This window comes from Podarcis raffonei, chromosome 1 (genome assembly GCF_027172205.1).
Source record: "Podarcis raffonei isolate rPodRaf1 chromosome 1, rPodRaf1.pri, whole genome shotgun sequence".
NCBI lineage: Eukaryota > Metazoa > Chordata > Lepidosauria > Squamata > Lacertidae > Podarcis > Podarcis raffonei.
This window is the reverse complement of record NC_070602.1, coordinates 96,064,885-96,082,712: the sequence shown is the minus strand read 5'-3', so window position 1 is coordinate 96,082,712 and position 17,828 is coordinate 96,064,885. Positions and strand designations below refer to the sequence as shown.

The window sequence follows — 17,828 nt, the reverse complement described above, 5'->3', positions numbered from 1 at the left end:
GTTAGAGAGATACAAGCAGAATGTTGGACTTTGGCCTAGAATTCCTAGGCCAATGTTGGACTTTGGCCTAGAATGAACATATTTAGTCATTACATGGACACATGAGGTGGCCTTGGACAAATCACTTGTCTTCTACCCGAAGACCTTGCATCATAAAATGGGAATGATAATTGTAACTAACTACACAAGGTTACTTCACTAATTAGAAGAAGAATGAAATCAGGACAGTAAAACAAATCAGTATTTTTATGTACAGCTCTCTGTCCTGGAGTTTTAGCATGGTAAATGTTATACTTGTCCTGATTTAAGTAACCCACACATCTAGTGTATTGGTCTCAGAAATGGATCTTTAAGAATATGGAAGGTGGGCTGCTCAGCCAGCTGGTTACTAAAAAATATTACACCATCAGCAGCTCTAGCATGTCCAACACAAAGGCATTAGATTTCAGTGCTCAGATATTTAGGACCAAACAATAGTGGTGGTGTGTATTCGGCTGTTTTGGAAAAAATTGGAGCTTAGTCTGTTTTGAATACCTGGAGCTTGTGTAACCATGCTTAATTGGGACATCAACCTACTTGTGAACAAAAGGAAAATGTTATTGATGCCATAGATTGAGGCTGAAGATAGGTGAGTTGCTAGATTCTGGAAATAAATGGAATCCCATATTTGTTGCATTTAATGAATGGGTAGCATTTTGTCAAAGAACTGCAAGTTCTCCAAGTATAACTCTATTTCTTCCTCCCTCTGTGGAAGGGCTGTGACTTAAAAGTTAAGCATGCACTGTCTACACAGGAGGTACCAGGTTCAGACAACTTAAAAGAGGTAGCAATGCTAGGACAGACCATTGCCAGAGTTCTTAGACACAATAAAAAAGGCAGTTTCAAAAAATCGGTGTGTAGCTGTATGCACCATACAAATACTAATAGTCCTAGGATGGTGTTGGAGAGTGTATGTTTTATACAATAGTCTTTGAGGTGTTGGAGGGTCCAGTGTTCTTTCCAGTCTGGAATCTTCAGTGCCAAACTGCATGTTAGCTTAATATATAGCATGCAGCTCTGTCTCTCGTTTTTCTTTAATTAATTTATGACAAGCACGGGGAGAGATTGCTAATTAGAATCACAGTTCATGAAGCCCCTTCCTCCTCCAACTGCAGCTACAAGGTTTAGAATAAGAAAATAGCACCAGTAGAAACTCCCCCCAAACTGGGGGAGGGGGCAATATTCAGGAGGTCGTATCTGGGGATGGAAGTGATAAACCTTCCTTTCTACATGTGGTGATTTCTTTAAGAATCCTCTCCACTGTAATTCATTAAAGAAACATAAGAAACTTTGCTACACATTAAGCATAATGTGCAATTTGAACCTGTTGTTCTCTTGAAACTTTACACTCCAGTCTCAGCCCTACAGGGGCCTCTGTTGAATTGATTTGTTCCTCTCTGTTCAGTGTTGATATTGTAGCACTTAAGTGAGAGTATCAGCCACCACTATCCACACACTGTTCCTTCATGGGCAATAACGTCATTGAGGAGTCGGCATGAAGTTGCAAGACTAGTTCAGAGAACTCAAGTTTTCATAGCCAGAGGAATGAGATCAGCACAGGAAGCACTCTAGAAATTATTACTATTTAGGAATGGTTTTGCAAAATAAGAAGAGGCTGTGCGGTGTCACAGAAAGAGTCTGTGAGAAAGCATTTATCAAGTTAATGAAAAGCTTGTCCTGTGCAATCAAAGGATAGATCAAGGCCTCTTTTTCTTTCTTTCCATCTTCCAAACTTTCTTTGTGGCTTAACAGATGCTTGCATATTCTGCATGCCTTTCCAGCCCAGACATCCAGTGTTTGGATTGATTCTAACATGATGATGAGAATGAGTCATCTACATCATTTATTATAATCTTCAAATATACACTGATGAAGGTCTCTGTCCTTAAGCAGAACAAGCCAAAATGCCATCAGATAAAGCTGTTTTCAGTGTTCTGATATCTTAATTAAGTTACTACAAATTGATATAGTAGTTGATTTTAGAAAATAATTTAGAAAACGATGTGTTTACAAAAGCTTGGCAAGTCTTTCCTATTTTCTGAGTAGTAGTAATCATAATTCACTATTTTTCATAAAAGTGACTCAAAGTAGCTTCCAGGAAAGGAAAGGAAAACAAGCAAAAACAACCTAAAATGCTCACTGGTGATAAGCATAAAAGAACAGATCAGACACAACCCACCCCACTAAAGAGATAAGCAGAAAATTAAGGTACCTAAAAACAGATACTGATGGTGCTCAATGTGCATCCCTGGGGAGGTCCTTCTGCAATTGGGAAGGCACTACTGAGAAGGCCGGTTCTCCCCCTCTGCATCTCCTTCCGAGGGGGAACACAGAGAAGGGCCTCAGATTATGAATGCTGGATTTGAATTGGTTGGTGTTGTGTGAGACAGTCCTTGAGATATTGGGGTCCTGAGCAGCATAAGGCTTTATAGGTCAAAAGCAGCACTTTAATTGGACCCAGAAACTAATTGTCAGCCCATGAAGTCATGCCAGGATTGTTGTTATATGTTCAGACTGTCTTGCCCTGATCAGCAATCTGGTCATTTAATTCTGCACCAGCTACAATTTCTAAACTGTCTTCAAAGGTTGGCATTTAGAAGCAAAAATGGCTATTAGACTTGGCACCTATTGTCTACACTGTAAAACTGAAAGGCTTTTAACTTGTGTTCTGCATAGCTGGTCTATTTCCTCGTCTTTAACAGAAATAAGTATTATTTGTCAATTGCACTATGTTTTAGTCCAGGGGTGGGGGACTTCAGCCCTGTAGCAAAATTCAACCCTCCAATCCTCTCTATTTGGCTCTCTCCAGGCCACACACACTCCTTATCCACACCCTTTCCCCCCAGGTTGCATCCCTCACTGGCCTTGCTTCACATGCTGCCTGACTGGAATGTGTCCTTGAACTCTGGTAATGCTTTTTGATTGCCTGGATACAGGAAAGTGGTATGTGTAGCCTTCAGTGCAAAGGGAAAATCTACAATAATTTTTATGCCACTTATGCTTATGGTTCCATCCAGCACGACATGTGTCTCCTGGCTAAAATAGGTCATAGAATCATAGAGTTGGAAGAGACCACAAGGGCCATCGAGTCCAACCCCCTGCCAAGCAGGAAACACCATCAGAGCACTCCTGACATATGGTTGTCAAGCCTCTGCTTAAAGACCTCCAAAGAAGGAGACTCCACCACACTCCTTGGCAGCAAATTCCACTGTCGAACTGTCCCAAATCCTTTTTCTAGGCATGTGGTATCCTCTGGCAGGACTGGATGTTTGAGCATCTGTTGAGACATTGCTGAATCCCGGAGTTCCCTGGTCCTCCTTCTCCTCCTTCTCACCATTAACACCAGCTTTATCCCAAGTGCCCAGAGGGAAAGGGGGAAAACTACTTCCATCTTCTTGGATAGAAATTGTAGTTAGAATCTTCATACGCTTTTCTGAAAGGTGTTGTGGGATAGCTCCTACTGTATGTACTTTTCGGAATGGGGACAAACAAAAATGATTGGGGCTAGATAAATCTCCACTGAAATTACAATGTAGGAACAGTATTGGAATGAAATATTTCTCCCCTGCGGATAACATGGGAGTAGACAGGCTACTGCTGTTTGGCATGACAAGAGTGAGCACACCAATTTTGTGCATTCCACTGTACATTCCTTGGTTAACGAGCTAAACAGTGGCGCTTTGTGGTCAGAGCCACTGCACAGAGACCATAAAAGTTCTGGTTTAATGAGATAAAAGTATTGTGTCACAAAGAACGTGCCTCTGTTCAAACCATAGAAGGAAAGACATTTCAAATGCCAAAGATCCAGTGTCAAATATTCAGGAAAATTAACCTGACAGTGTAGGCACTGATCTAATTCAGTGCTTGCACAGCAGCAAAGGTTGCATGCCTAGCCTCCCTGTAAAAATAAGCTGCAGTCATACCAATCACCTGCTTGGCAGGGAAGAGAAAGTAAAGTAAGGGAGACCTAAATATGGCCTTACATTTCTCCTCTTGAAAAAGTGTGGGTGTGGAAGTGTAGCCCCAGGTTGCTAGATCAGGTTGGAGAATGTCATCATGGGCGCATCAATTTTGTTCAGGAGATTTCCTATCCAAGTAGGGTCATGGATGTGGAGTTCTACTGCCACACATATAAAGCCTTTAGCCTAATCTGGGCACTGGGACTTCTCGCTGTTCTTTCTAGCCCAAACCACAGAAGATAGTAGTCTAACTACATATCCTGGCTTGTAGTCAACTGCCATCTCTTTCTGAAGGCCAACTCCTGTTGGCCCTTGCTGGTAATAATGGCAAAAATCCTCGCTTTGTTCAACTTAGCCATGATTTGTGATTGTTACAAATTAGCAAGAGTTAACATCTACTGGGATAAATTGTATTGCTTTATGGGGCGTGTGACAATCGAGAAAAGAAAAAAGTACACAGTGTACATTTATATGGAAATATGAAGACTGTTGTGCTGAGCTAGTGGCTTGCCCTCAAAGCTTTCGTATGTAATTTATGGAAAGTGTTACTCCCATTATTCAGAAATGTATGTGTATATATTACAGAAAGGGAGAAAACGTATCTTATTACAGTTATACAGACAATAAAAGGCAGAGTTTAATGGACCATGCTAGGTTTCTCTTAAAACATTAATTTCTTTGTGTTGTCTTTAATTTCCATGATAATGAAATGTTCACAATGGCCACTGGATATTATTATATGAGAAATAAATTAGATCCTTGCAGTTAGATACAAATCCTCTCTGGTGTTGTCATAGGGATATGGTTACTGTGCACCCCCCACCTCAAAATGTTAAATGGTACCCTTTGAAAGTATTTCCTGTTTGAGAATTATTGTTGGTTTTTCAGAATCCTTTTATTTAACTACTGTTAAGCTGATACTAATGCAAATGCTTTTAAAAAGAAATGATTAAATAGTTCATTTCAATTTTTTTAATTGCCTCCTCCACAAGTATAATCCTGGCGGCTCAATGAGATTTCCATGTGGTATGTAACACTTTTAAATCAGAAAACACAAGGAAATGAAATGTCGTAGACATAGAGATGAGTTTAGCATCCCATGCTGTTGCTACTGTACTGATAATGGAAAGGACTGACAAATGAACACACAGTTATTAGAAATGTGCACAGCAAGTGCACAGTTGTTGGTTTCACAACAGCTACAAAAATGGGGATTTGGTTCCTTAACTGTGCAGCAACTCAAGATCACATGAGAATTACTTACCTTTTGAGCATCTTGTAGCTGCCCTGAAATACCATGTGCACTATCAAAGGTGGGTGAATGATAGACTCTCCCTCTACTTTTCAGTACATTTGGTGTAAAAATCCCCATCTATTTTTACTATAAGCAGCACCTTTGAGGGAAATAGCAGCCAGGAAGGGGGCAATTTTCATTCTGAACATGGTGTAGCTCCTGATTCACATGTAATAGCAATAAATGTCTCACAGCACAAAGTTAAGCTTATGATGGTAGCTACTGAGAACATGAATTGCTGGATTAAGGCTTTTGGAATTATCCAAGCATAACAACTTTTACTAAATTTGCTTTTTTTCAAGTACAGATTTTCATTCAAAATAGATTCTAAGGAACAAAATATCTCAATAGAGCTTATTGGTGTTTATTGGGATTTGGAGACAATTTTGACATGCAGACACGTATTCCACAATTTCTTTTTCTAGACTTATTGCCTATTGCTGGGATGGTGCTGAACTTTCTAATTGTAGGTTCCCTTTCAAAATGACCACTTCATTTTGCTAAATCTGTGCCAAATTTCCTCTCTAAGCAAAGGCACATGATGCTATCTACTTTCACTATACAGCATTTGGGAAATGCCTAGCTTTTTTTTTTTTTTTGGAGAATTCCATAAACACAGAGTGTAGGCTTAGGCTGGGCTTTTATCCATCAGTTCATGCTGAAAATAAAACTTTATTTTAAAAATGGGGTTGATATCCTTACTGAATGTTGTTCTTCATTAATGCAAGAAGAGAGTCTCAAACAAATAAGTTGCATACCCACTTCCCAAAAATAATAATTTCCCCAAAGAAAATGAATGATATATGCTCTGCCTACATACAATATGTGTTGTTGTTTTCTTCAAATCCCATAAATTTTATTGAGATTTTATATGGACAATTATAAATACTTCAAGGCAGGAAATATGTGTGCAGATATATATGCATGTGTGGGTGCTTATGGATGTGCACATGCACCTATAGTATAATTCAAGATTCCAGTTACAGCTGTCATGGACTGGCTGGATGCAGAGCAATGGTGGGAGGCACTAGCTGGGGAACCCCCGAGGGGAGCTGGATGGTGGGACAATGATGAGTGATTAGAGGGAGAAGAAGGAGCAGACTGGGTGGAGGAGGTGTTGGAAGCTGAAGAGGTAACAGGGTTTAGTGAGCAGGAAGTGGCTGTGGCAAAGGGCAGTCCAGAATCAGAGGCTGAAGTGGAAGCTGGATAGGAGTGGGGGCAGGCTGTTAAAGAGCCAGGCTGCTAAAGAATCTCCCCATTCTGCTGTTACCAGGTCCCCTCCCCACTAGTCTCCCAGAACACAGAGAGGGATGAAGAGTGCAGAGCAAAGAGAGGAAAGATGAAGGAACCTCGGATTGCTGGGGAAGGACCTGGGGGAGGAGTCTTATAGTGGTAGGAAGGTGGAGACCATCGGTCCTCGCACTTCCTCCTGGGAAGAGTTGCTGCGATCACTAGGCCTGCGCTGTTTTGGTTTCTTTGAATAAAGAGTTAACTTCTCTGATACTGGGTGTTCTATTGCTGATCTGCTCCTGATTCTGTCACCTGACAACAGCTTAAGTATAATTCACACAAAAGCTTGCTGTATAGATATTTAATAGTGAGAATCTTCCATGTTAAAATGCATTACTTTTAAAAAAAAATGTTAAATTGAAAAGATGTAAAATATGAACTTTTTTGTACTATTGGTTCAACTTTCATCTTCAGTTCTCGCCTGGAAGACTCCTGATTCCCTGCTGTCATGGGAACTCATTTCCAATTGGGGGCAAGTTTTCAGTCTTACTTTTTGAAGACATCTGTGGGCAAGGCCATCACTCCCTTAAAATACAGGTGCTAAATGATGAAAATGAGTTAGATTCACATCTGGTAGAAATTCAGGCAGAGCAATGGATAATGGTCTTGGCTTCAAACTTTGTATTCAGACTTTCCCCCCTACTTCCTTTCATCTTTTTTGGTCCCAAGCTCTCATTCCATTTGTTCTTTCTCACAGAGAATATCTGTATTACAAACATAATATAGGAGTTTATTACAGTTCACTTACCTTGAGTTCTTGAACAAAATCAGAGGATCATATTTTTGTGAGGCTTTTGGGAATTCTCTTTGCTTCCTATCCTGTTATGGGGCTTGGGGACTCACAGGAAGGAGAAGCAAGAAACAGATCCATACAAGTCCAGGCAGGTGTCTCTAGGCAGGGCAGGACCCTAGTCAGCTTCCAGGGGCCTTGCTAGCTGAGCTTTAGAATATGTTGCCTTAGCAAAGAGCTGAGACCTTCTGAAGTCTTATGTGAATTGTCATGTCTCCTTCCTCCTTGAGATGACTGTGCTGACCTAAAGGGCCTTTGTTTGAATCTTCAAGTACTGACTTTTATGTTGTGGATTGTATGAGGTTGTTATTGGGGACTTGTTCTCTGAGTCTGCAGAAGGTGGAAAACTATGTCATCTGGTCAGAGGTTCAAGGGAGAGGTATTGACCCCCTCCCTAAGTGTAGAAACCTGTAATTCTTTATTATTATCTTCCTCTCGGTCATGTGAGGAGTCATGTTTGAGGGTCAGGACACTTCCCAAGAGGAGGCAAAAGCACTGTTAAGCCTATTGAAAGTTGAGTGTATTATGTTCTTGACTAAATTTCTATTCAGTAAACTGTCTTCCTATCTATCTTTGTAAAGTGTCACCATACATGTTTGTGATGTCACTGTATACCTTATAAGGCATATACAAAACAAAAATGAATGACATTTCATACCAGATATTACAAATCTGGGTATGAAGTTCACACACTCTCTATTCGCCCAGACTGAGAATAAAACTGGTGCAAGTTAAACTGAAAAGAGAGTACATAAAATAGCTTCAATGGTAACGTAAGCAGTATACAGTCTCATCTGAGCTTTACTAATACTGAATTGTGTCTGCATTAGGTGTGTGTGTGTGCGCATCTAAACACATGCATGCATAAATGTGCACCCACTAACTATAAGACTAATTGTATAGCAATGGTTCTTAGAAAATAAATGTGCATTGACTAGACAAGCACTGCTGGCTACTGCAGAACAGATGTTACTTTAAAACCTGCCTTAACAAGTCCCGTTCCTTCAGCAGAAAATGTTTGTGGCTAGAGCTGGGTGCGCTGTCAGACGTGGAACAGAAAGACAAAGTGACGGCAGGAAACAATGAAAGCAAGATGCCTCTCAGCTGTCTTACTAAAGGGGTAAAGAATGTGTTGGCATGTCTGCAGACAAGGAAGCCCCAGCCCTTGCACTCCTGTTGGCCTCTCATCGCTAATCTTTCATGTCTGTGTCTTCATGACAGGTCACAACATACAGGAGCTACTGTATATAGCTCTGGGGAATGATTTTCTAAGTCAGCAATGTTTTTATAAAGAGAGTCTAGGCAACTGAACTGGAGACCTTTGAGTGAGGAATTTTGATGGCTTTCCCTCCCTCACATTAGCCTTGTCAATGGATGGTGCTTATAGATGAAATTCCACCTAAATTTTATGTCTGTTTTATTAGTTCTAAAATGGATAAGCTGAATTGATTGCCATCCCCTTCCTGAAGGTTTAATAGGATCTGTCTGTAATAGGGGGATTTTTTTTTGGCTTCACATAACTCTCATGCTATTCTTAGGGTCCTTATATACAGAGCGGAAATGCTTATATCTGTTTGATGATGGTAATGGTGAAGTGAAGCAAGGTGGCCAAGAATCCTTGTTCCTTTTAGTGATGGTTGAAGCGCTTAAACTCAAAGCCTCATTGACTCACCATTTGCCAATTACAAGTGCCATTTGTTAATACTGGGGCCCGGGGAGGATTTTTGGGGGGCAGGAGGTAGTTCTAAATTGACACATTTTTGTGTTTTTGTTTATCTGCCAGCAGATTCAGGAGCTTTGCTGGTGGTGGGATTTAGTAATGCATCATTGTTGACTGACCAGATGGGTGGCCGCTGCTACTTGAGAAGATGCACATGTTTACCATGTTACCTGAAATTTCCAGTCTGTGTCCAATCAGAACCTGATACTTGAGAATGATAGTGATAGTTCCCAGTTGGTACAAGTCATGGAGTAGGTTTGATTAGAAGACTGAGATGGGGATGACTGTAAATTGATGGGTACATTTATTCGTTCAATAGGCAAGTTGTGTCGCGCCTCCCAACTTGGGAGTTTTGTTGTTGTTCCAACAGTTGGATATTCTTGATTTGGTTTTATAAAGGTCAGATTTTTGTGAAGCATGCCCTACCCTTGGAGTATGCTTCAGAGACCACTCAGGTGCAAAAGACACACATAAATGTGCATTATGTTTAGTTTACATTGTAAGTAAAAGACTATTTTCAGGCGCAATGGAACTTGTCTCAAAATATACTGGCATATTACGAGGCAGACACATTTGCATTGCCAACTAATTATTATTGAAATTTTCTTAGTACAGATTTTATAATAATTAGCTGACATTGCAAAAAGGTATTAGGAAGAAAGCAGCAAAGAGTCTTGTGGCATCTAAAAAACATATTTATTGTGACATAATATACCATAGGAAGGTGCCAAAGAAAGCCATCCTCCTTCCCCTTCTATGGAACAGAGCAAACTATTCTGGTCTGCATTCTTCCTTGATCTGAGAGCAGAACATTCATTAATTTCCCAAAACTTGACCCATAAAGGTTGGGTCAGATTGCTGGGATCAAGAGAGCTTTCAGAAACACTGGTATAAAGTATCCTCTGTTGGTATCACGCTATCTGAATGCCCGCATGAAAACAGAAGGAGGGGGGAACTCTGCTACATTTTTTCCAGCACTTTACATAAATACTTCTCATGCCTTGTTAACACCTCCTGTCTCATTTGATCCATCACATACATGATTCACATGCAAGCACCATATGCTGCAGAGGTCAGTTACTTACAACCATCACTTATATTCAGTGTATGTTGTTTGACCTGTATTCATGTAAACAATGATTCAGCGATGGCATAGTTTCTACATGCCCTTGTTAAACGCTGACTGCTCAGAACTTGATTATTTTAACTCCTTAGTCAGTCTCAATGAGAATCTGTCCTTCCTTCCTTATATTTTAGTCCAGTCATAACACCCTGGTGGGTTGTTTTTTTTTAGAGGAAGGCACTGTGGCTTCCTCTTTAAAGTTTTGCAGTCCACCCCCACAACTTTGTCTTCAACCTTAGGCTCAGCACTTGGTGCAGTGGAACCTATCATGCTGCCGTAAATCTGCCTCTGCAATCAGGCAGCCAATGCAGAACTTTAGACTGGTGTTATATAGTCTCGCCCAAGAGTACCACTCAACACCCTTGTGGCTGTATCTTGCACCAGCTGGGATTTCTGAATTGTCTTCAAAGGCAGCCCTGCATAAACCACATTACAATATCTTAATGGCAATATTACTAGGGAATAGTTAACTGTGCTCAGGCTGCCCCTGGCCTTAGCTGGAAATAGGTGCCAGTGTGGCCACTTAAGTCTCCAGGGGCTAAGTTGAATCAAGGAGTGCACACTAGATATTTCAGGTGGATAGGTTATTGATTCGTTTTATGTTCTTGTTTTCATCATGTATTCGGTGTTTTGATATTGTATTCTTGGGTTGCTTATGAACCACTCTGGGGTCTGTGAAGGGTGGTATACAAATTTAATAAATAAAATAAATAAAAATAATCCCATCCAGAATAAACTGCTTTTCTTGTTTCTCATAAAACCCAAGGAGCACCATTCCACAGCAACCCTGGTCTTGTCAGGAATGCAATCCTTGTTGTACAGCCTGAGATGCCTTGCTAGCCAAGTCCACCATTGACACTTGTGTAAAAATGTATTCAGCATGAATAAAGGCTGGAGAACTAAGCTGTAAAGTAGCTTTTTGACTTCATGCTGTATACACTTGTGTGCTTGAGAAGAACGATGTTACAAAAGGACACCCAGCCAAAATTTGCAACAGTAGAATATGAAAACAATTGGCTTCAGAATATGATAGATCAGTCTTAGTCACGTCAGCTGAGATTTAATTTTAAATGTGCGCTGATGCTTAAGTAATTTTGAACAATTAAGAAATCTATGCAAAATGCTTTGTTAAAGCAACTGCTATGGGTTTTTTTTAAAATTCATATTACAATGTATTTGATTTTCAGATCTTTCTGTATGGTGCATGTAAACTTTAAAGGCATTTGCCAATTTTTCACTGACTTAGTATTAGAATATGACGTCTGCTTTGGTTTCTAATAAATTTACCAACAGAACTGCAAAACTAAAATGTTGTTGCCATCCGTCTGTTTCAAAAGACACTGGAAGAGGAGGCATAATGAACAGGTTAAGTGACACTCTCTGTACTGGGTGGCTTTTCCTGGTGGATGTCACAAGCTGGGGCTGCCAGCATGGGAAGGGATGCTTGTGTGGAAGGAGTTGCAGGGGAAAGCAGGAAGCCATGTAAATAATACCCCCCTCATTTTCTGTAGTGGGGGTCTCCACTGTATTCTATTGACGGAATGGCAAATGTGGATCCAACTCTGATTTAAGCAACTCTGATTTAACCATTTGTTATTTTTTATATGGCAGAAATAGTTCTAATTATACAATACCCTCTGGCATGGAACATGGCCCAGTGTATGCCATAGTGTTATCCAAAGCAGAAGTCGAAATCAAAGCTCTGAGCCGCCACAGGCTAATTTGCAATGCAACTGATTATTAACATGGAATTTGGTCTTTTAAAAAAGGAAAGCACAGTGATTGCTTAAGTTGTTTCCTTGCATATGTTTTATGGTGGTGTCTTTCAATTAAGGTATCTACTGAGATGTTACTGGGGAATTCCTGAAATTGCTGGGAAAATAAAAGGCACCCACTGTACATGAAATATGATAGTGGTTCTCTTGTAACATATATCTTCATGTTGAAAAGAGATGTAGCACTGATGCATTATTCATGACACTTCCACCTTGCACTTTTCAATTATGAGGAGAAATGGCTGAACAAAGACCTGTCATTACACAATACACAATTCCACAGTCACATGCCTTCCCAATCAATAATAAAGCCTGCCAAACAACCCATGTGTGGAGAAAGATATTTTCCTCAAAGGGGTGCATCTCTTGTATTTGGGTGAGTACAGAAAACATCAGAGAAGTTCTGATGACACATACTGTTGCATTATACACTTTGCATATTATTAAAACCTTTCTTGAGAAAAGATACACAGCAATATAAGCACTGTGTGTAATGAAAAGCAGCATTGATTACTAGCTCCTTTTGATTGCATTTAATATTGAAATCATGATGGGTTTTTTTTTAGAAATTTAACTGTTACGGCGGGGGAAGAGTTATGTTGTTGTATTTCTTTTACTATATAATCAATTGATTCATGGCTTGTAAAATGTTGGCTTTCATGAAAAAAGCAGTACTTGCACAGAACATTTCAAACATAAAAATATGAGGCAATGGAAAAGAGATTTCATGTAAACATTGTTGAATATGCTACCTAAAAAATAAAGAATGTGTACAATTTAATGTACACTTCCATGCTGAGTATAAGTAGCTAGCTGCCCAGAGTGGTGGGGGCAATCCAGTCAGATGGGCAGAATACAAATAATAAAATTATTATTACTCACACAACCACGAACCTCCTTTAACAAGTTTATAAATTCATTTTACCCATTTTAAAGCAGTAAATATATGTATAATGATATAGTACAGTGATTAAGTACATTGTAGTGATTAACTTCTGGTTGCCTTTTTTGCTTGTTTATGGGAAGTGAACTAATTAACAGTGACAACAACAACACTGCAGGAGAAAATACACGTCTGATGAACTACAGTTTTGGTATGATTGAAACCTGCATCAGTTAACACAAATTAATTTGCTGAACAATTTCCTTTATCACAGGAATATATGGACTCAAATAGATACATTGACCATTTGCTGACTCAGCTGGAAGAGCAGCGCTGGAATGTGTGGAGGTAATTATATAAATGATATATGTGTGAGCCAATTCATATTTACTCAGAAGAAGTACTGTGGAGTAGAGGGAGAAATCTGTCAGTTTCGGTTGTTCACATTAATTTTGGTTCTCCCCATTTCCACATACATTTGCAATCAAAGCAGGAAGTCCATATGAAAATTTGTGTGCATTTTTCATTAGCATTTCTTTCAGTGTTTCATTTCTGTATGCAGTTTTACCTGGTATGTACATTTTTGTGATTTCCCCATAACAGAATGAATTTTGTGCATTGTTTTCACTAATATACACATTTTTGCATGCACTTTTCGGTAATGTATGTATTTTTGTATGCATTCTTTGGTTGGAGAACTACAATGCAAAATTTGGAGAAGGGCAGGGTTTTCTTTCACATGCTGTTTTGGAAAGTGCACTTTAAAATATGAACCAAATGAATTTCTCCCCCATCTGTGTTGTGAAGTCAATCTCAAACGTAGCAGCCAAGTATTGGAATTGTACCTCAACACATCTGCTGAAAAAGATCAAATCTTTATTCATAAGTACTTATCCTTATCTGATATTTAATGTTGGATGATATAATGTAATACTGTGTCAGATTGACTGACAGCATGATGAGCTTGTTTTCTTGATCCATCTGGATATGGTTGTTATTTTTAATTGCACTGCCTTTTTCTACGATACCAATTGCATAGCTCACTTTGCTCAAACTGGTGCTTAGCTTCCAACTGGAATAATTGGCTACATTTTCACACACTTGCTTGAATCCTGTATGTCCTTACCTAGGAGTAAATCCCAGGGCTTACTTCTTAGAATCAGTAGAGTTGGAAGGGACTCCGCGGGTCATCTAGTCCAACCCCCTGCAATGTAGGAATCTTGCCCACAGCCATCCCTGGGTGGGCTTGACCCACCAACCTTCTGGTTAACAGCCAAACACATTGACCCATTGTGCTACCTGAGGGTAAGTAGACTTTAAAGGCAAAGACTTGGTATCAAAAGTAGCTCTAAGCCTCTTCCTTCCAGCCTTCTGGAGGAGGGTGCAGGCTACATCCGGGGGGGGGGGGAGTTACGTTTTGCAAGTGATAATCTGTGCAGTAATAGAACAAAGGCATTGTGCCATCCATTATGTTCAAAAATGTAAATGTAGACACTGAACCAAAAAATCAAGGCAATCTTATGATAAAAAATCTAATTGAGTACAATAGGACTTATTCCTAAGAAACTAAGAACAGGACTGCAGCCTCAACAATGCAATCCAATACCTTATCTACTCAGAAGTAGAGGCCGACTCTCAGATAAAGAAGCTTAGAATTGTCACTGTAATTTTAATATTATTTGCTATTCCAATGCATTTAGTTTAGACTTTTAATGGTATAATAAAATAAATAAAATACATCTAAATTAAAGCTATGACCCATAGGTGAGCAACACTGACAAGAACAACCCTAATGCTTGTTGGAAACTGTCCTGATGATGATGAGTCAGTGGAGGAGCTTGTAAGAAGCTGGTCTGGGGCTGTTAGTAACAGAAGGTGACTGGCAGGCAGGAACTCAAAGGCTAAGAACTAGAATTAGGAGATGAGAATGGTAATGGATAGGCCCTTCAGAACCCTGGACAGGTCCCAGAGAGTTCACTTGTTGTGTTCAGTAGTTGATGTTCACTAAGCCCTTATAGACTCTCTAGGCCTGACTATCCCTCCTAGGCTCCACTTCCCTTGCAGGAAAACAGATAGCCGTCAATGAGCAGCTCTCTGGCCTTCAACCTCTCCATTGTTTTATCAGGTTTATTACTTGAAGTCAAGAGCAGGCCTGGTGGAGAGGCTCTTGAAGAGGAGTGGAGTCTAGCTCAAGGGCTATGGTCATTGGGGGTTTGGGCTGCTGGATTTGGGTCCAATATCAAGTACCTGATCCAGCATGTCTGTGGTCTACTGCAGGGCTCTCCAGATGTTGCTGGACTGCCCAACCCCCTATCCTCTCTGACCATTAGCCATGCTGACTGGGGATGATGCGAGTCCAGCAATGTCTGGAGGGCCACGGGTTCTCTACCCTATTCTAGTGGCTCTTCTAAACCAGAATCCAAGGTGCTGCTAGCTGCAGTCATCTCAAAAACCATAGGTAAAAAGGAAATATTGCAAGAGAAATTGTGTGAATGAATGAAGATAATAAAAGCATTTTGTTTGATCAACAAGTTACAATAAATGGAAAAATTAATGGATGTGTATGGAAGATAAAAATAGTTGTAGGCAGATAAACTTTACTAACTTGGGCAGAACACAATACTTTTCAGGATCAAATCAGTGCTTCCCTGTCTGTAAATCTCCCTGTCAGAAATACTGAATAAAAATAAAGCACTGGCTTTGAATGTAATTTGTATTATTAATAGTTTTCGCATTTATTTCTTTTATTTCAACAATTTTTATATGCTGTTTAACACTGCAGTCTCCAAGTGGTGATGTACAGAAACATGCAGAATCAAGGAGGGAGGGAATCACAACAAAGCAAATGTTTTGTATGTACTGGGATCAAGACCGTACACTGCATTCATAATGTGAACAAAGGGAGGACGTTTCCCTCAAAATATTTCAGCTTATTGATTCCCATCTCTTAAACATTTCCAATTTCACTGTTTCAGCCATCATCCAATTCCTTCCATTCTGAATGATAAAGGGTGGAATCTAATATGATTGTTCCAGTAGTGCAAGCATTTATGCTTGCTAGGCCAAATAGTCTCCTCTCTCTGCATGCTATTCTGGGGTTCTCCTGACCCTCCAGAGTGGATTTGGAGGAGGCCCAGGGATGGGGTGGGGAAGCCCAATTATGCTAGTGAGAGTCCTTGCACTGCCTTCCGCAAGTGCACTGGGTTAGTTGAATCTGGCCCATTGTGTTCACATAATTTTTCTTGCTGCTAATATTTAAGCCAAAACATTTAATCCTAACTCACATCATTCATTTTTTAGCCATTTCAACCAAACACGCAAGCAAAGCATTGTGACTATTATCTTATTTTACAAGTCACTTCGGCTTTATTAGAAGGTCTTTTGTTTTGTTTTTTAAAGAGAGAAGTCTCTGATATGTGGAAGACCATGGGAATAGCTGATGCTATCCAAGGGCAACAGTAGATTGTCTATAGTCAGACAGATGCCCTAATAAATCAGTGTGGACCACTTCTCAGACTTCATTATGCCCTTGATTTGTGGCTGCCACAATTTTAACGTATTGGGTCATTGGGTATTGAACCTGACATTGAATGATAAGCCCCCAGTTTACTCTGGGCTAGCTAATAAAACAGACAGACACAAATTCTGAACATTTAGCTCCTTCAGCATTACTCACAGCCTGGGCTGATTTATGGCAACCAGGCCGAGACAGAGGAGACTAAAAGCGATGTCATGGTGCTCATGCAGAATGTCTATGTTACCACATGTAGAACAGTATGCTAGAAGAGGCTTAATTGGATGTGGGAGAATAAATTTCTTTTCATTTTACAGAGCTTGATAGATTTTGTTTTCTTCATGTGGCATAGCCATCTGTTCTGGAACATGAAAATTTATTGCTACAATCTCGCTCCCTTGAGGACCGGTTATGGTTAGCTCATGTTTCATAACATTTTTCAAAAAAAAAAAGAGAAGAAAAAGATCAAGAACCTGCACTCCAGACTAGTTTTTCCATCAGATTTTGTAAAAGCATAGTAAAGAGTCCTCTCAGCAATCTGTACAAATCCAACTGGCTTCAGCTCCCTCCATATTTCCTTCTATGCTTTTTCAGTTGGTTGTTGTGGAAGATATGAGGATAGGGATAAAATAGGAAGATAAAGCCAGAGGTCTGGATCATTTTAAGACAAGGCTATTTCTTTTCTTTTATTGATTATTGTTGTTATTGTTAGTGATACTTCATGCTTTGAATATGCTGATGCTCTACTTGCGGACCTGGAAAACATTTTCATTTGCAAAGGAGCTCCAATTCATTCCTAGTTTAACTTCATAACATGTAATTCATAAACAGGCATAGGAGCCAACTCCTAGGGGCTTTGGGGGGCTTCAGCCCCCACAATAAAGTATTTGAGGGACCAGGCTCCCCCCAGTTGATGGCCATTCCCATTCAAATGGTGTTTGTGCACTGAGTCATGTGATCAATTATGTCAGGCGGGACTTACCTGGGCCCCGCAATATTTCATTCAAGTTGGCACCCCTGTAAACAGTCACGAGCCATCTTTGTTTAATGATATTCAGTTTATAAAATATTATTTGAGCTTTGTGCCTATTCGCATTCTTTTGATGTCACTTGCATGCTATACATATACCATGTATTGTGAGACCATGCGGGGGTGGGTAGCAGGACTCGTTCTATAGATAGAAATGTTTTAGAATTGTTCACAAATGCATTTCCCTGCTACACCTGTGTCATATCCCTGAAGTATGAGAATAACAGGTGCTTGGAAGTTGAAGTGACTGTTCCCCAACCCCATTTTCTAGGGCAGAAAGATTTGAGGTGAGCTTTAGTAGTGTTAAGATTTCTAACAGTTCAGTTTTATAAATACAATATAGCTTGATCAGTCTAGTCCTTTATACAAACCAGGATTCCTGAAGGCCCTGAATGCTGTCCAGAGAGCAGC

The 17,828-nt window shown here is 39.9% G+C and overlaps 1 protein-coding gene and 1 long non-coding RNA gene across 5 annotated transcripts in view; one reads left to right on the top strand and one right to left on the bottom strand.

Moving 5' to 3' along the window:
• Positions 1-17,828, top strand: part of NCKAP5 (NCK associated protein 5) — a 558,169-nt gene that overhangs the window by 172,172 nt on the left and 368,169 nt on the right. For both annotated transcript variants that reach the window (XM_053405165.1, XM_053405156.1), the window contains exon 3: positions 13,148-13,221. In XM_053405165.1, the coding sequence (XP_053261140.1) occupies positions 13,148-13,221 (74 nt within the window). The remainder of the gene's footprint in view (positions 1-13,147; positions 13,222-17,828) is intronic.
• Positions 1-17,828, bottom strand: part of LOC128421924 (uncharacterized) — a 72,818-nt gene that overhangs the window by 40,719 nt on the left and 14,271 nt on the right. The window lies entirely within an intron of this gene.